At 40.8% G+C, this 20021-nt stretch overlaps 1 protein-coding gene across 1 annotated transcript in view; it reads left to right on the top strand.

The window, feature by feature from the left end:
• Positions 1–20021, top strand: part of LOC109031827 (unc-112-related protein) — a 78436-nt gene that overhangs the window by 44681 nt on the left and 13734 nt on the right. Inside the window, exons 3-5 of the mRNA XM_019043606.2 lie at positions 17289–17557; positions 18517–18707; positions 19309–19519. Of these exons, the coding sequence (XP_018899151.2) occupies positions 17289–17557; positions 18517–18707; positions 19309–19519 (671 nt within the window). The remainder of the gene's footprint in view (positions 1–17288; positions 17558–18516; positions 18708–19308; positions 19520–20021) is intronic.

Below are 20021 nucleotides of genomic sequence, written 5' to 3'. Positions count from 1 at the left end.
TCCTTAAATGGTAATTTTACTAAGAAAAAACTGAGATCAAATGGACTACATTTTGCAATTTGGAACTATAAATTCTAGCCCGGTTTAAAAACAACGTATGTGCCAATAGTTTCCCTGTGCACATTAGTGTTTTTCCAGAGGAGCCAGAATTTATAGTTCCAAATTGCAAAATGCAGTCCAAAGAGAACCCTGAATTCTTGGTAATTTTACCCTTTTCTCAGGAAATACACCGATATTTTTTTTTTCAGTGTGAGGGGGGTTTATTTTGTCTCGGTGACGCAAAGGGCCGTCGCGTCGATCGGACAACGTGGCCCCGTAGAAAGTGCTATAGATAACGTCTCGCTCGCCAACGCTTTTGGCCTCCGGTTTCCGGTCCAGCGTCGTCGTTGTCGTCCGTGACGTCGCGTCGTCGTCGACGTCGCGACTCTTCCGCCGCGACGCCCTTCCACGCCGAACGAGACTCTTTTCATATTTCTGTCATCTCCCAGTTTTCATCGCAGGAACCGCATTTTCTGCTCCGATTCTTTTGTGCTGGAGCTAGAGGTCGCGTCCGGTCTGGTGCCCGTCTGGTCGTCTCAGGGACCAGAAGTCCTTCCACTCAACAGTCGATTTAACAACCCTTTAACCTGTGGTCTCCGACTCCAGGGTTGCCGCCTGTCTGGAAAACAGGGAAAAGTCAGGGAATCCGGGGGATAAGTCGGAGAATTTCTGGCACAAATTCCGTAATTTGCGACGACCGGGAAAATCAGGGATAGTCAGGGAATTCGTGGGAATAGTCAGAGAAAGTCTTTCTGGCCATTATCAAGGCTTGTCTTCTTCTAACCAGCTGCTGAGTGCCTTTTTCTATAATTTGATCTCCAAACAAGGAAATTTAGTAAATTTTGTTCGAAGGTTTGGGAAAGTCAGGAAATCAGGAAATTTTGGAGTCAGGAAAAAGCAAAAATAGTCAGGGAATTTTAAGAGGAAGAAATAGTGGCAACCCTGGACTCACACCAATGTTTCACCAGAGATTCGGCAATCGAGTTTGCCTCAAAAGTCGACGAACCAAATTTAAATGAACCGACTAATTCAACTAAAATAGTGAAATGCATCATATTTAAAAAAATGAAAGTTCATAACTTAACCTCGTAAGCATGCAGGACATGGCATGTATACTGCTGTCATGGCCTACACGAAATGAGTAAAGTCCAATTTTTGTAGTCGAAGATGAAATTTGTCGATTTTCAATCATCCGAACAATTCCTGAGAGGCCTCTGTATAGTTATTGACAATTTTATCAAGAACGGAGGATTTTCAATGAAATTTCCCCCTTGGACCCTATTGAGTCTATTTTCTCAAAATGTTATATTTTTCACTAGCTGTTCTCTTCGATAACACGACAGTCTAGACAGCTGGAGCGCATCCATTAATCTGCTTTTGCAAAACCAGAAAAAATGGATTTTCATTGAGCACGAATAATTACATCAAGGCGTTGTCATTGAGAAAGACGAAGCGCCTTCAATTTGTCTCCACGCAACGTGGACATCCCCGGAACACGAATAGTTGCATCAAGGCGTTGTCATCGAGAAAGACGAAGCGCCTTCAATTCGTCTCCACGCAACATGGACATCCCCGGAACACGAATAGTTGCATCAAGGCGTTGTTATTGAGAAAGACGAAGCGCCTTCAATTAGTCTCCACGCAACATGGACATCCCCGGAACACGAATAGTTGCATCAAGGCGTTGTCATCGAGAAAGACGAAGCGCCTTCAATTTCTATCCATGCAAAAACTGAGGCAATGAGACATCCTGCCCTCGCAGATATCGATTGTTTCCCATGCGTTTAAATGGACGAAAGCGAGGTTGCCAACTTGACAGAATCGTCATCGACGGCGGTGGCGTCAGAGAGACTCTTGGCCGTTCGTCATCGAGGCCGGTAAAACGGGGCTTGGCTCGACTCAATGAGCCGTGTGCATTAAACGAGCGATGGCGACGCGCCGTTCAGGCAAAACGCCGTATGGACTTTTGGACGTTGCCAAGTTTCTCTAAAATCTCTTCGTTTTGGGTGATTGATGTATTATGCTTTCAAGCAGAAAAATGAAGTGTTCTTCAGATAATCGCGATTTTTCACTCAGTGGTTTCCTAAATGGATTTATTTCTATCAAACGGAACTTTGTGCATTATGATGTGAACCCTGTTATGCATATATTCTTATGGGTCTCAGGGCTAATGTCTTAATGCACATAGTTAAGTTCCGTTCGGCAAAAATACGTCAAATGATCATTATGAATAGCATTTTCAAAGACATTGAGAAACCTACCTGTTGATGATTTTGAAGAAGCAATTTGTTTTTATAGTATGTTTTCCTCTATTTTTCCTCTCAAATCATCATCAAATAACCGCACAAATTCACAAGACTCTCCGTGAGAGAAAGAAAGGAAATGAAGTTGCGGGGTTCTTTTCTAACTTATGCTGTCTCGGTCCAAATTTAGATCCTTCTGGCACGGAAAAAAATTTGTGTGGATCAATAGAAATTTCAATCAACAATTCCTAGAGAGAATTTTCGTCAAGCCAACAGAAAATTTTCGTGCTTTGAATGGTATTTCTGTTATTTCTAAAAGACGTCCCGTCATTTTAAAAGGATTTCCGTTGATTTAACAAGAATTCTCGTCCGGGAATTATCACTTGGAAAATTTTTCTCAGTGTGCCAGAATTTCCAAGGAAAATTTTACACGCGGATTTTTCAGGATATACCTACGTGTTCCATATCGATTATAAACACCATTTTGAAAAAAGTAGACTGGGGGTTCAAATTGCACATCAACCCTCCATGGAATGGTGTTACTTGTTCGTAACAACGCATTTTGGGGGGTTTTAAAAATTGGATCTTTCCTCTGTGGTACGATTTTGCAAATTTTATTAGTTTTTTCCTTTTTTGAATAACTGATTCCCCAAAATCTAAAATTTTGAAAATGAATTTGGTACTCTTTGTTTTTTACACAAACTACAAAATAGATCCAGTGTCCTTCAGAATCCAAGATCCAAAGCTAATTAATGGTATACTGCCGGGCTAAGGAAGAACGCCGTATGAACATTTAAGAGTTGCCAATTTTTCTTCGATAAAATGTTTATTTTTTAGGAAACTTATGAATATTTTTTCTTTAAATTTTCAGAACCTCTAGGTAAAATTGCAAACTAAAGTATCTGAAAAATTGGAAGGAAAATATCTATCAATTTACCAGACACAGGAAGAAAAAACACATTGGATCTAGAGTCCAGACTCTTGAAAACATTGACAAGAAAAAATACTCTTGACTTAATCAGATTTTTGCTTGAGTCAAAACGAAATCCGCTTAAATTAAGAGGCTTGGTTCTTGATTTAAGCTAGATTCTGATTGAATTTAGAGTACTTTTTCTTGTCGATGTTTTTAAGATTCTGGGCTCTAGATCCAATGTGGTTTTTTTTTCCAGTGGAAAATTCGCGTTTTATCAAAGGAAATCCGGCAACGCCTGAAGGTTCATACGGCGTTCTTCCTTAGCACGGCAGCTTAAAGGGTTACTATCTAACTCGGCAGCGTTTTAATGCAGTGGCGTGGCGTGCTTTGCGATTTATCGATTGATCTGCCATTTAAACCTATGGAAAAGGATCGATTATCAGGGTGTTCGCAACGAACACCTTATAATAATCGATTCTTAACCATAGCTTCTAATGGGGAAATATCTTTAATCGATTATTCACGCCTCGCCACTGTTTGAATGCACATACGACATCGTCGCTGAGCTCGGGGCATCGTCGTGGCAGCTCTCAAGGTGGGCCCGGTGCCCATGCCCGTGTGTCCACGCCGACCTCACCTACGGCTCGTAAAATTCCGTCTCCACGTATGAACGGCGCGCCATGCCGTCATCGCGACACCGCCATAAAAATGACGCATAGCATCCAGGCACCCAGCTCTCCCTTCGGTTATTTTTGCCCCGTGGCCTGCACCCAAAGCCCCCTTCCCCTGCCCTCACCGCCACCACGTAACGTGGCGCGGCAAATGCGAAACATGACTTGCGAGCAGCACTCCAATACTGCCGTGCTAAGGAAAAACGCCGTATGAACCTTCAGGCGTTGCAAAGTTTCCTTCGGTAACTCACGAATTTTCGGGAAAATTTGTTGATATTTTTCTCCTAATTTTTCAGATGATTTTGTTCGCAATTTTACCTGAAGTTCCTGAACATTTCAAGGAAAAATATTCATAACTTCTCTCAAAAATTAACATGTTATCGAAAGGAATTCGGCAACTCTCGAACGTTCATACGGCGTTCTTCCTTAGAACAGCAGAATAGATATAGATTCAATTACCAAAAAAACATGTATTTTGGCTATCGACTTGGCTGTGTGGACACTCGCCTCCCCTCAACGGAGTCAGCGGGCTGATTATTATAATCAACATAGAAAGAGAATAATCGATGGATAAAGAATAAATTGAGCGGTCTAATCGGCTGAAACAGTTGATTCTTACATTCTAGGTGGTCGTTCAAGTATTACGTAGCGCACTTTTTCCGAATTTTTACCCCCTTCCCCTTGTAACGCACCCGTAACGCAGTCCTGCAACCCCCTCCCTATTTGCATTACGTGGCCTAACCCCCCCCTCCCATTCTCCATATCTAAAACGCTGAGAAAACAGCTTGAAAAAATTCGAGGTTCTTTGGATATATTTCGTTGAAATACGACGGGAAAAGATCCAAACAGGTGTGAAAATACATGATTAGATTCTTTTTATCCATGATCTTACCGGGAGAAGTCTGCCGTGCTAAGGAAGAACGCCGTATGAGCCTTCAGACGTTGCCAAGTTTCCTCCGATAAAAACCGAATTTACCGGGAAAATTCCGAGCTTTATTCTCAAAAATCTTCAGACAATTTTGTACGCAATTTAATCGAAGACGTCTGAAAATTTAGAGAAAAAATATGCATGAATTGCGTCAAAAATACATGTTTTATCGAGGGAATTTCGGCAACTCCCGAATGTTCATACGGCGTTCTTCCTTAGCACGGCAGAAGTACACTTGGACGGTTTTGAATGAGTTCGCAGAGAAAAAATCCGAGCGAATCAATGGCATTTTTTCTCCTCCATGGATTCTGTATCCAAGAGACTTTTTTCTTGCTGGTGCAGGCCGTTCCTTAATTCCTTATTCGCCTGCGACATTCTTACATACACATGGCATCTTTTTACTTTTATGAATGAACCGAGGTCGCTCGTGTAGTGGAGACTGCGCTGCTGTGGGCGACCGGCGCACAGTGGATCGAGTCAATAGGAGAGGTCGGACAAAATTTGGAGACTTTAAGAGCTTATTACTCCTTTTATACAAAATTTTTAGGCTCTAAAAGTAGTTCCGTTGGTTTCCTCGTGAAATTTTCATATGAATGCCCTCCTTAAAAATTAAAATAAGACAAAATAAACATCAAATATTGCAGCTTTAGTCAAACATTTTATGTCCGACCTCTTAGATTGACTCGATCCACTGTGCGGCGCGGCGCGATGGTGGCGCATCTATCAACGCGATCTTTCGATTCTTGATGCTCCGTCGCAAACTTTCGTAGCCGTAAATCGGAAATAGCCGACCTTGTGCCGCCAACAGCAATAAAACCCAATTTTCACTCGGAATCGCTAGAAAGAGTACGCAAGAATCTCAATAAGCTCTCACATGCCATCGGTTTAAGCTTTGTTTTCCCATCGCCGGAAAAAAAGTGTTTGGGGTCATCCCCTAAAATTATGGTTCTACCCCAATTTGTTGGATGATATGGATATTTCCCATTAATTTTGGTAGTGCCGTAACTCAAATTGGGGTAGTACCGCAACATTAGGGTTGGGAATAAGCACCTTCCAAGAAAATTGGTAACTTTTTTTTTCAACTTTCAAAATCCGCCAAATAGCTATGTACCATCAAAGCTCTCCACCACAATTCCAATGTAATCGGTTTTTAGACGAAATTCTGTTCGATTTTGCGAAGTAGGCGGGAGACAAATCATAATTTCGCGGAAATGTAGGTAATGATTTTTTTAAATTTATTTTTCATTTTTTATTTTTTTTTTTAAAAAAAATTATTTTATTTTTTTTCATTTATTAATTTTTTTTTAAAAAAATATTTTTTTATTTTTATATTTTATTTATTTATTTTTTTAAATTTTTACCGGTTCTCCAAGATTTTGTAGATCCTCGCTTGATCCGCGCTCGCGCGATTTGGATGATTATCGACCCCTGCTCTCTGCACCCCTGTGTGAGCTGTGGGTGGCCCTCACACCCCACTCGCTTCAAATCGGCTTCCTTTTAATTTTGTCTTTCGACTTTGGCCCTAGAAATTTGGAAGTATCCGGCGGATTAAAGTTGAAAGTTAGCGGGACATTGTGAAAATGACGGAGCTTCAGACACGGGTCTTTCGGAGCGTGTTTCGGCAACCTGGTCGGAGATATTAATACGAGACCTAGTTACCTTCCTCGTCGTCCACCTCGCCCTTACCCACGCGCGAGTTGCCATATCCCGCCAAAATCACGCTCACGTCGAATACTCGTCGTCAAGGTCTCCCCGTCTTCGAAATCCGACAACGTTGCCTACGCCCTAACATCGTCGACGTTGCCGAATGCATCGTTTCCGCTCCTCAAAAAAGTTTCGGTGCCCGAATCTCACGTAAGGGCAAAAAATTAAAATTTCAGATCTGTGTCAGACAGAGCCAAGTTTGTATAGCCTCTATTGAGCTCGGTTTTCACCCTCAAAGGTTGGAACTTTAAGTTCCAAGGTTGTCTGGGAAAGTCAGGGAGTTTTCGGCGACCGGGAAAAGTCAGGGAATTTACACAGAAAGTAAGAGAATTTGCGAGTTGCGTTCGGCAGAATTGAGTGTAATTTAAACCATGGTGTCTAGTTTTTTAAAAACCGGGAAAACCGGGATTCATCAGGGAATGAAAATTTACCGTGAAAATCAGGGAAAAATCAGGGAATCTGTTCCAGAAACCGGTAATCTCTTCTCCAACCACCAAAGGATCATTTCGTTTTCAAATTTGGCGGTCTAATCTGACGTGCGCCAAAGAAATGGCTGTAAGATTAATTAAAATCGATATTCATATCTAAAACTCTGGAAAATCATATTCTTTTCCCTAAGAAAATCCCGGGGAAGTGGGAGAAAACTTCGGTTTCTCATCAGGGAATGAGCTCCTGAAAATCAGGGAATGAGCTTTGCCAAGAAAACTAGACACCATGATTAAACGGAAAAATCAAAGTGGAAGTTAAGGTGATTCGATGGTTGCCATTTTTGTGTCAGAGCAAGGTGCGATGTATCGCATCAATTCGTTCCATAATTTCAGCTACTTGTCATTTTTTTCGAATTTTGAGATCGCACCTCTGTTGTCACGAGACTGAAAAATTCATGTACCAAATTTGACAAAGAAATTCAACGTATTAAAGGCAGGGTTTTTTTCTGAGGAAAAATATCGCATACGAGTGCAGTTTCGATATCAGTATCGACGATTTCTCACTATCTCACCCGTGCGTTTGCAACAAGACTTCTAGTAGCCACGATTACAAATGTTTAGATTTGTTCGACGACGGTCGTAGGTATCTTTGTTTTTTCCGTGAGTATAATTTAGCCTTACGATGATGATCCGTCTTGACGATTAAGCACCGCTCTTAAATCTCTCCGTGTTTTGTCAGCATCAACACGTCGTTTCCCAAACGAAGGAAAGTAACTCCATTTCAACGTTGCAAAATCGACCAATATTGCCAATTTTTTAACATTAGTGTAACTGTGTAGTTATCATACTAAATTGTCCTGACTTTTTTCCTATAATCAGAAGAAAAAGTAGTGGAATAATCAGTCGGAAACTTTAAGATGATTACGAGTAAAAGCACACTTTATGAGTGGAAATTTCGCAGTGTTAAATAGGAGTTACGTTTTTTCATTCGGGAAGACGAATAGACGAGGAAAAAAGTGAAACTGTAACAGTTGACCCGTTGTTTACTTTCCGATTTCCCTGCCAAGAGGCGTCGCGGCGCGTCGCGTCGGCGTCTTCTCCGAGAGACGTTTCTGTCTCCTCGACTTTTGTTTTGACTTGAGTCTCGCTCATCTGTCGTTTCCTCCACAAATACCGCGATTTCTCCGAAAATAAGGAAAAACTAATCCGTCGACAGGCGACGCGCGCCAACTTCCGTGACGTCATCAGTGACCGCTCTTAAATTACGTCACGTTCCAGGAGGATGGGGCCTGGTGCCTGGTTCACCGTGTATACGTGACGCTAGAGGGAACGGAGCCACCACTGCTGACGTCAGGAAAAAATTGACCAGCCGTATACCAAAAAGACCGTCGATCCTTCTTGAAGTCTCCCGATTGACGCCAAAATGGAGCTCTTGCTTGTGTCAGGAATTTGCGATTTAAGTATTGATGTATTTGTAAAATTTTGCGAGAAACACGATGGTGCCACTGGTTTTCTCTGAAATCAGCCCCGCAGCTCAAAAAAAGCTCTCAAAGTTGAGGCCGCAATGGAGGAGATATCGCACGCTACCTTGAGAGTCCGCCTCTGTATCAAGTCAAACTCTCTATGCAAAGGTAGAGAGAAAATACATTGACAGGGTTGCCTCTTTGTTGGGGGACTCCAAATCTGAAAATCGACGACCCTGCTAATGTATTGCTCCTATCTTTGCAAATAGGTTTGTCTTGATATAGAGGTGGATTCTCAGGGTAGCGTGGGATATCCCCTCGATTACGGCCTCAACTTTAAGAACTTTTTTTGAGCTGTGGAGTTGATTTCAGAGAAAATCAGTGGCACCATCGTGTTTCACGTGAAATACGAGAGTAGAAGTACTTTAATCGCGCATCCCTAACGCATGCAAGAGCTCCATTATGCGACAAGAAGTGTATGGTGCTTCGGGCCATGAGGCTCTCCATGAGACTACTTCCGTGCTTTCTCCACGAAGGATGAAGGTACTCTCTATTCGGTGCTTGGTAGATCTTGGTATTTTTTGTCAATCCATCGCCTTGTCTCCACGGGACGTTTCATATATCGACGGTGAAACTACCAAACCACGTATCTCGGTTTGCGACGTCGCAGACTTCCTGTCATACTTTATTTTTTAAATGAAAAACTACTTAACATCCAGTCTTGAAAATTTCTGTGATTTTTCCTCTTTGTGCGGAGAAAATTCCGTGAAAATTTCAAGGAATGATATTGATTTGGTCTACTTCAAAAAGATAAAATGTGAGCGTAGATTTTTAAACACCGCAAACGAGATACGTGGTTTGGTAGTTTCACCGTCGATATGTGGAATTTGTCTCAGGGAAAAATCTCACTTGCGAAGTTGGGAAAAATATTAAGATAGTCAATACTAATTACAGTACCAACGAAGAGTCCTTGTGGAGTCCCAGGAAAGACTTCAAAGTAAGAAGAAGAAATTTTGTTGTATTTCTAACGGGAAAATAAGCCCAGAAGTTTCATTTCTGCGATTCGAACTTGGGAAAAATCCCGTGAAACGTCCCGCGGAGATAGGGCACATGAGCTCAAGGAACCATCAAAACACGATTCTGTGACTGGCGCAACGGACTCATCGGGTCAATTCGGTTGTGTGTACCTACATAGTACATAGCTCACGTACCGAACGAACTTAGCTTGAATCTTCTTTTCGTATCCTATTCTCACTCGTTTCTCGTCGAGACGCACGCACGGCACGAGCTTGCAATGGGCGCTCGACGCAACGCACTCACGCACGGTAAACGTCCGCGCCCACCCTGACCCACCCGCCTTGCCCCACCGCTGGTTATTACACAGCTACACCTTCATCCTTCCCAGTAAACAAACAGTGAAACCGGTGGCATAAACTGTAAACGTTGCATCTGCCCGGGATCCATTTGAGGCTCCGTCTCAATGCGCTTATACCCCGCCTGCCACACAGACACACACACACCCTCAACTCGAATTCCTGGTCGCTGGGATGCGGTAGCTCTGCTTACTCATGTTTACATAAGCGTCCATAACCACGTTGAAGCTGTGCTTGATCGTGCCTTCAGGTTGTCGGCGAGAAGATGCGCTTATGGTGCATCTTTAGCGGCACGCACGAACTCACGTCACACTGCCACCGTCTTAACGACAGTCAATATAACTTAAAGGATATAGTTTCGAAAATATAGACCTACATAGTAAGAAGAAGTGGCCGAAATTGTTCGTTATTATGGGAAGTAAAACACGGAGTATAACACAAACCGTCAGGGCCGGATTAAGGAGGTGGCCACATGGGCCGCGGCCCATGGCGGCAAAATTAGGGGGCGGCAAATTTTGCATTTTTTTAAATGCCGGTGCAAAAAATCGGATGCAGAAAAAAATCACAAACAAGTAAAGGTGACGGAATCTCTCATTCCCTGAGAGTTCATCAATTTCTAATTTTGTCGTATTTCAGTGATACAAAAGACTGCGCACCTTTAATTAGTTGAGTTAAGAGAGAAACCAAACACGTAATTTGGCCTGGAGCGGCGCGGCGCAGAGAAATGATGACGAGGACTTGAGATAAAAAGGAGAAGCCCTGGACGCGGCGGTCGGCATGTAACACATATTAGCGCCTACGAGATTGCATGAATACTTCACGCATCGCGTCAAACACAGTACGGTCAACAGCGGTCGGCGTGGCGTGAAACGCACAGAGCCTACAAGACTACATGAATACTTCACGCATTGCGCCAGACACAGTGTGGTCAGCGCGGCACGGCGACGGAAGTTAAAATTATTAAACCACATTAATGTTTTTTCTTTCTTAATTTTTTAGTTCATTTCCTACAAATGAAAGGCTTTGTCCCCACAGAGATACGTTTACGGAACTGAACTTTCGCGCGAAGTTCCGTGAACTTTTGCTAGTAGTGTTGATAGGGCTTACGCAAAAAACGTTTCCAACATAATTGCATGTTTCTTCCGTAACCAGTGGCAAGGCGTGAATGATCGATTATCGATATTCCCCCATTTGAAGCTGTAGTAAAAACTCCATTATTATCAGATGTTCGTAATAAGCATTCTGTTTATCGATCCTTCAGGAGTGCACAAACTCTGGAAGTTCTTCGCCTTCACATTTTTGGAGGCAGCCCTCGCATTTTTACTTTCTCGCTCCCATAGGGTAGAGAGGAAGTATTGTCATCCTCCAAAAAAAAAAAAAAAAAAAAGTTGAAATTTCATCATTTCTAGACGTTTTAAGGTCCCAGGAGTAAAAATAACCATACTTGAAAAAATGTGTGTCCGTCCGTGTGGCGTCCCCCAAATCTGTCTACAGCGATATCTCAGAATCTATCTGTTCGATTTCATTCAAAATTGGCACAGGACACCATATCTATGGTCTCCTTATGCACGTTCAACGATTTTGAGGTACGCTAAAATTTGGGGGGGCTACGCTCAATTGTCCATTTTTAGCAAAATCACACGGAAAGCTCATTTTGAAAGACTGTAAATTTTGAAAAATGTCTTTAATTCTTTAACAATGGGCATCAAGCACATCACCTGGGTCATTAATTTAAGTTCCAAAAAGATCTTTGGACTAAACTCAAAATTCAAGAGATACGAGGCCCAAAAGTAGGGCACTTTGCTCCGCGAAACAGCTCATTTTCAAGGACTGTAAATTTGAAAAAAAATAAAATAAAATGCCTTCAATTCTTCGAAAGTTGGCATCAGAGCACCACTTGGTTCATTAATTTAAGTTCCTACGAGGTCTTTGGACTAAACTAAAAATTGAAGGGTTACGCGTCATATAGCGAGGAGAGCACTTCGGTCACACGGAGAGCTCATGGACTGTAGATTTTGAAAAAATGCCTTTAATTCTTTGAAAGTTGGCTCAAAAGCACCATCTGAGTCATTAATTTAAGTTCCTAAAGGATTCATGGACTAATCTCATAATTGCAGAGGGGCCGATAGGAAACGCTCAATTCTCTGATAAATGAGTCGGAGCGCTTCTAGATAATAGCAGCAAACGCTTTGAGTCAGGTGAAACCTAGGAATTCAAATGCATTATATAATGCATCATATACTATTTCCAAAATTACTCCGTAGGTAATCACAAAGCAAAATTAGACAACTAATTAGATACATACTCACATTACAAAGGTACTATGAATCATCAAGCTAACGCCAAGAACTGACACTTAGATCTTTATTAAAAACTAATATGTTTGTTGTTAATGAATTTAGAATCCCGGCAGATTCCATCTTTTGCGGTTCCTTTTTACGAGGTACTAAGCACAAATATAATGTAATAATTCGGCACAAATATGACTGATTTAATGCTTGTTAATGAAGGAGGTTATAATTGTTATAACGTGACGTTTGTTGACTTGTCTCTCGTTGACGTTTGTCGATGGCGCTCTCTATTGTTTTCGCTTTGAGTTACGGGGATACGCGGTAAGGAGATGGCGCTCCTGGCGGGCGTGTCGTGAACCTTCCAGCAGGTAGATTCGCCCGCCAAATTTAAAATTTGGGAGATGCTAAGCGAAAACCGTTTAGTTTTAAGACTATTTGAACATCGAATAGTCATTCTACCCATTCAAGTAGATATTTGATGGCTTTTGACCGTGCTTAAGGAGAGATTATAATATAAAATCGTATCTGAAGTATGATGTCAATGAATCTAATGGATCCTAATGAATCGTAGAAAAGCTAAGATTTTTACGGATCGCCATCTTTGACAGGAGACTTAGTTAATCAATTACATATTTAATTGAAGATGCCTCATAAAATCAACAAGTCGAGTCCGAATATATGAATTCACCACATATCGCGAAGACATTTACAATGAAGTTCAATGGTTTGAATAAAAATTTCATAACTATTATCCTGTGATCAAAATTCCAATCAAACTTTATGATTTTGTAAAATTGGCAGTATTTTTCTAAATATTCCAGTAAAAGTGTCTATGCCGGCGCGAAGCGCCGGCTCGAGCGAGAAAGTCCCGTGCGGTCCCCGCACCAATCCGCTAAGCGGATGGGGGGGCGAAGCCCCCCAAATGCCGGCGCGTAGCGCCGGTACGCGGCGCGAAGCGCCGCGCATAAATTGGCCGGAGGCCAATTTTTAGGTTGCCTTCACATCACTGTCTGCATAAGACTTGCACACTTCACTATTCCCTTCGCGTAAAAAAGCGCCCTTAACTATTTTCTTCGCACAGGAGAACGTGATATACTCTGCCGTGATAGCGAAGAAACAGTAAGTGCATGAATCTCGAAACACATAAAGCATGTGCTAACCATGGCACATACTAGAATGCACTTACTGCTCTCTTCGCTATCACGGCAGCATAGTCTCCTACGCAAACAGCTATGCGTTTAGCTGGTTTATGCCTTCTGTCATCACATTTTTCCCCCTTTTTTCAAATGCTTTCACATTTTTTTACCCCTTGTTGGGTGCCTTCACATTTGCTCCACGATCGGCCGATCGAGCACTTTCTGCATCCTGGATCCTTTTCCATACGCTAAAATGGCAGATCAATCGATACATCGCCAAGCAGTCCACGCCACTGTACCAGGCTTTGGGAAAAAAACACATTGGATCTAGAGTTCAGACTCTTGAAAACATTGACAAGTAAATGGACTCTTGATTCGATCAGATTTAAGCTTAAATCAAGAACCAAGCCTCTTAATTTGAGCGGATTTCTTCTTGATTTAAGCTCAAATCTGATTGAATCAAGAGTCCATTTTCTTGTCAATGTTTTCAAGAGTCTGAACTCTAGATCTAATGTGTTTTTTTTTCCAGTGAGGCTTGAGACTCACCTTAAATTGAGAGGTCAGAAACGCCTCCAAGGATGAGAGATCGAGAAATTTCTCCGAATCTTGCTTTTCCCACTCGTCGTCGCGTTGGCTCATTGCGTGGGCGTCGGAAGAGACGGAGAGGCGACAGTTAGACGGTCGCTTTACGCCTTTCTCCGAGGCGCATCTCTACAGCGAGTTTGGCAGAGGCGGTGCGACCATCTGCCGCATTCGTTACCCTTTCCGGCCAATCTAATCTAACCTAATTCGGTCTAATCTCTCAGAGAGATGCACACTGTTTGATCAAGGGACGGGGTGGCGCACTCGGAGGATAATTTTCGAATTTCGATTCCCGTTGGAAGTCACCGTCGTCGTTGTGTGAGTGTGGTCGTCGCTGTGTGAGTGTGGTCGTCACCCGCACGAACGCGCGGCTATGCTCGCGTGTATGGTTCCGTTAAAATCCGCCGGGGTCTCACTATCGGGTCGATATCCATCATAGAGTACATTAGAGTGCTATGCGCTGGAGCGCCGATGAAGTCGATCCTTGAACGGTGCATTCCTAATCTCCTATCCGTCAAAATTCGAATCGATAATTGGACGTATGTCTATCAAACGGAACTATGTGCATCATGCCGTGAGCCCTGCTATGCGTGTATTCTTATGGGTCTCAGGGCCCATGCCTTAATGCACATAGCTCCGTTTGGTAGAGATACGTCCAATTGAGGACCAACTGAGGTAAAAGGGCGTAAGGGGCTTGCAATGCTGCTAAGATTGTGCGATTTTTTATAGCGTTTGCGGCAGGTGAAATTCATTCACAGTCGACTTAGGTACTTCCTTACAATGGCGAGGGAAAACTCGGAACAGACTTACGGAAAGATTGACACATAACGGAGCATTGGAAGTCTCATACGCCCTTTTAACCGAAAAATGCCTCAATTATTCTCGCTGATTTTGACAAATTAAGTTGACCAAAGTCATAAAAATGTCAAAAATGTATGGGACTTCGAGTTTTTATGTGATTAATTGCATACTTATACACTCTGAGGGAAGCCAGAAGCTGGAAATCCTCACGTATGGCGTCGCCAGTCGCTGCACTCTAGTTTCAGGAGTATTGGACAAAGCAGCCTCAAAAAGCGACCTCATTGGCGCTCCAGTGCGTAACGACTCTGATGCACACCATAATAGCCATAACTTACCCTTAAAGAGAAAATTAAGAAAAAAAGAATCGGCCAACATCATCGTCAGCTTGAATGAGAAAAGAAAAGAAAATCAATGGCCGGACACCCTGGTAATTCGAACAGAGGAAACAAGGCAACTGTAGCTACAAACTTGTATATTTTCCTCTTTTTTTCTTTTTCTTTAGTTTTTTGTGGCTTTTTTTGTTTTTGGGTCACTGAAGTCGGCTTAAACTCATTCAAATGGTCTCTCATACACCTATCTACAGTTGTAGCATTCAGTTTGTAGCATTCTAAAATGATTGAAAAAAACTTGCGTAAGATGAACTTTTTTCAGAGATTCGAATGTGTCCTGCCTGATCCGAATTATTCGACCCGTAAGTCACAGGTCGTAACATACTTCGTTGAAAGGAGGAGAACTTGAACGTTGTGTGAAAAAAAGAAAAATATCGGCCCATTTTGGCTATTTTCGGATGAGTCAAGTTGGAAAGAGCACAGGTCGGTTCCACTTGATGGGCGATTTGAGTAAGTCGAGAAATGATATTGAAACTTGGGTCTAGTTTTCGGCGCCCCTGTTTCCCGCTCATTCCGCCGGTTGCCAGGTCGTTCAAATCGCATAAATTACCGAAGTTTTAAGCGCCTCACTGCTTATCACTTGTACGTGTGTCCAAATCTAATTCTCAGTTGGTCTTAGGCAACCTGTCGTTTTACCTATATTCAATTTTCTTCCTGTTGCCATTCATTTAAAGAGGGAAAGAAAGGGAGGAATCAATTTGTATTTAAAGTATGAACCACTTTTTTTTAGTAACTCGACACTCGGAATGGAAAATAGCAATAATAAAATATCTCATGTATTCTTGTTTTTATTATTTTAGTTGGAAAATAACTACTTTTTATTATTAACAATAATATACCTCTGCTTTGGTTTTATCTAAAATTGTACGAAGAAACAAAAGTTCTTAACTTTTAAGTCGAAATTAATTGTAAATTTTACATTTAACTTAACTTGCACTACTTTTAGATTTAAATTTCTTAAGTTTCAAGTCGAAATTAAATGTAAATTTTACATTTGAATGGAACTAATTTTGACGTATTCTATGACAACACCGGGTAAGACTCGACTAAATCTAAAAAAATCAACGGAGAGGCGCCTGGCGCCATTTGAGCCGGAGCCAAATTTCACTGACGAGAGCCGTAGGTCTTTTCATCTGTGGAAAAAGTAAATAAGCGAATCGTTAATTTTGTTTCAAGCCGTGAGCATCCGAGGAGACCGCCCGAGTCAGGGTCCAAAAGGGTCGCCCCAACTCTTCATTTTCCTATTGTTTGCTTTTTTCACTCGAACCGTCAAAAACACGGGGCCTCTGTCGGAGATACAACTGCCCACTCCCGTTTTTTTTTCCTTTTTGTCAAACCGCGATCGTAACATTCTGTGACCTGTCTATTTTTCACCCAGATTTTTATCTAAGAGGGGTAAATTTTTGTTGACTGACCTGACCCAGATTGAGTCACCACTTGTTGCTACTAAGTCAAACTGAAATTTTTCTGATTGAATTTTCAGAACTGAAAAGATTCAGAAAATCGAACTGAATATAGAAACAACAAGGGTGCCCATTGGAAAGGGTGATGCGCCCCTTTGACATTTTATCGAAAAATTCTGAAAAATCGAAAAAGTTTTGTTGAGCGGGCCAATGTGTGGACTGTGGGTTGTCTTACTTATTCTACGTACACGCAAAGTACGCTCTACGTTCTCCATGAAAAATAAAATTTTGAAATTTCACGTGAAATATTTCATGAAATTTCAGAAATTTATGAAACATATGACCGTCATGACCAAACAACTTGTTTGGTATGGTCATGTCAATAGGATGACGGAAGAGAGGCTGCCAAAAAAGATGCTTGATTGGGTTCCTCCTGGGAGGAGACGTAGGGGACGCCCAGTGAGAGGTTGGCGACAGGGGGTGTTAAATGAGATAAGAGATTGTCAACTCCCTGATGACCTGTGGGAAGACCGAGCTTTGTGGCGATTAGGCGTCGCACAGCGCCAAAGAGCGCTATAAAAGCGACTCATATATATATATGAAACATATCGAAACATACCGGTCCCTTTTCATGTTTTGAAGAATGTTAAAATTGTGAATTTCTTCTATTTTTGTGTGTTTGAGTGCAAGTTGCATACACTAGCCCCTGAAAAATATGAAATATTTCACAGGGTTGTGAAATTTTATGAAATATTTCACAGCCTCGCGAAATTTCATGAAATATTTCACTGAAATTTCCAATCATTCATTTATTTCTATGTTTCATGCCACCCTGCTAGGTGCTTTTGTTTGGTCTTTTTTATTAGGTTTCCATCTTTTACTGTACTGATTCCACTAACCCTATATTTTTATTATCTGTTCCAGGAATTCGACACCCTGAAGAGCTATCCTTGTGTAAACCCCTAGAACCTTGTCATCTGAAAAGTAACTATAAAGAAATGCAAGCTAAGAAACATCATAGATATGAAATGAATGGAAACAACATACCACCAGACACAAACACATTCATTGCCAATCATAGCCCAACTGGATCAACGCACAGTCTAGACAAAACATTTCCACCATTTCTGTGTGCACCCGTATCATCAAGCAAAAGTCAAAACTCTACACCTATTAGTTCTCCCATCAGATCGGTAAGTGCAGGGCTCATATTCTTCCATCTAGACTACGTTTTGCAATAAGGAACCATTTTTTCTGGTTCATCATAGAAACAACATTTGTGCCTTAATTTTCCCATGCAAATATACGCCTGTTGGATGAGCCAGGTAACTTAGTTTCTCATCGCAAAATGTAGTTCACTTGGTTCAATTTAATTCATGAAACTATTGAGCCTATGAGAAGGAGAAAAAAGAACCACTTGACGATAAATTTTTGGGTTGAAAATATAAATTGATTCGGAGATGTGTTTTGTACAGAGGTAAAATAGGTGCAATGCGAATTGTACAATGTGCCTACAGATTATTTTAAAATCAACTCTTTTCGAATTCTCTTTGGAACCACTTTTCATGATTCGGTAATTGCAGCATCTTACTAACTCGAAATCTCTGATTGTGAGTAAAAAAAAATTATTCGCCCCCTCAGTTTCAAATTAAGGAGTATGCACTCGTTAGATTTAACTAAATGCAACATTTTTCAAAGAGGACAGTAACAATACAAGCGATTCAGAAGATAGTACCTACACCAAAGATCAACTGCAACTTTTAATCAGTCGGTTTGGATTAGAATCAAGAAGACACTTTTAAATTTTATGCTGGGCAAAGCAGGGCCTTTTTTTATTTATTTATTTACATCAAATGGTGCCCAAGAAAAAATAATGCCTTATTTTAAAAATTTCTACAGTGTGATGTGCAGCATGGTCAATATTTTCATAATTTGCTGTTTCTAATGTTACTTCTGATTGAAAGAAGGTAGTGAATTTCGAGTCATTCCAGTGTGTTTAACTTGATCAACCCATTAACTTTAATTGAATCTATACGTTTTTGGAATCACTTGTAAAATTGCATGACATGTAGTTCATCGTCAATGTGAAAGAATAGGATATCATAAAATTTAAACTGTAGTTATTTTAATTTAACTTATGATTTTTTTACAGAACACATGGAAGAATGATAGTTACAAAATGAATGGTAATCACACGACAAATGGACACAATATAAGCCTAGAACTCCTGAATGGATCAACAGATACAGCTCTGGCACATAGTCCGGCAGTGCCAACCCATGAAGCCAGGTCAAAATTAGTGAAACCAAAATCCCTTGTAGAAAGAGCAAGGATGAATGTTGCGTAAGTTGAATTTTTTTTCACATTTGTCTTACCACAACGGAAATAATTCAAGGAGAGAGGGAGGCCATAAATTTGACAGCTGTTGTACATTTTCCTTCAAATTATATGAAGTATGCTATTACATGGTGTATTTGTGTAAGAATCACAAATTTGGCTATTCATTATAAACAATCTTACTCTTAAAATTATGGTCAAGTTGTTATAAATATCTTTCAGACATTACCTCTTTTTTCTTTGTGATTGATACATGCAGTGCCACTTTATTGATAATCTTTATCACGTTATCCTTTTTCATGAATGCTTGATCCCTAAATAAAGACAAATGGCTGTATTTTTTTATACATTTAATATATTTCTTAATTTTAAAACCAAAATAAAATGCATTAAATAATTTAGTAGGGATGAATCTGGTTAATATGACTAAAATAAATATCTTAGTTTAACTTTATACAGCACTGATATATATTTAATGAACATTAGTAAGTAGAGAGATGGCAGAATGTATTTAATGATATTTAAGTGTTGTACTAGTAAAACTGCACTTAAATGTATTTGAATAGATAAATATAATTTATTTTTTATTTCCTGTTACTCTTTGCAGATGGCTTGACTCCTCTCTATCAATAATGGAACAAGGTGTAAAAGAGTTCGACACCCTGCGGCTCAGGTTTAAATTCTACTCCTTCTACGATTTGAATGCACGTTTGGATGCAGTCAGAATCAATCAGCTGTATGAACAAGCCAAGTGGCAAATTTTAAATGAAGAAATTGACTGCACTGAAGAAGAGGCCCTCATGTTTGCCGCATTACAGGTTTGTACCACCAAGACATCTTTTATAGTAATAAAAAGTGAACAAAGGCAAAAGCATCAGTCTTGGTCGGACTTTGCTTAATTGAACTGTACCTTTCTGTTACAACTATGCTGTCACTGAGAAAAATCCAAAATTACATCAAATTCTCAAATATTTTAAGAAATCAGTTTCTGCTGAAATAGGACCTATTTTTCTCAATTTTAGACTGGTTCTATGGTTAAATAATCCTCGGTCCTAGTGGAGGGTTCAAAACTAACAATATATGTTATATAAGAATGCACACAAAGACATGAGGCCCAAGTGGCGCAACGGTAGACCCTGACAAGAGGAACCTTTGCAAAAACCGATTAAGGCTCCAGCAAACTCCAAATCTTCTTAGATGTTTTTAATCCTCTTGCAGACAAATCCTGTTTGCTGAGTATAATTTCTGCTTGCTCTTTATTCAGCAAAACAGACCCCTCTGCCAAAATGCCAAAGGAATAATATTCGTTAGCATTTTTCG

Source organism: Bemisia tabaci, chromosome 2, assembly GCF_918797505.1.
Source record: "Bemisia tabaci chromosome 2, PGI_BMITA_v3".
Taxonomy (NCBI): Eukaryota; Metazoa; Arthropoda; class Insecta; order Hemiptera; family Aleyrodidae; genus Bemisia; species Bemisia tabaci.
The sequence above is the reverse complement of the archived record's forward strand: the minus strand, read 5'-3'. Positions and strand labels throughout refer to the sequence as shown.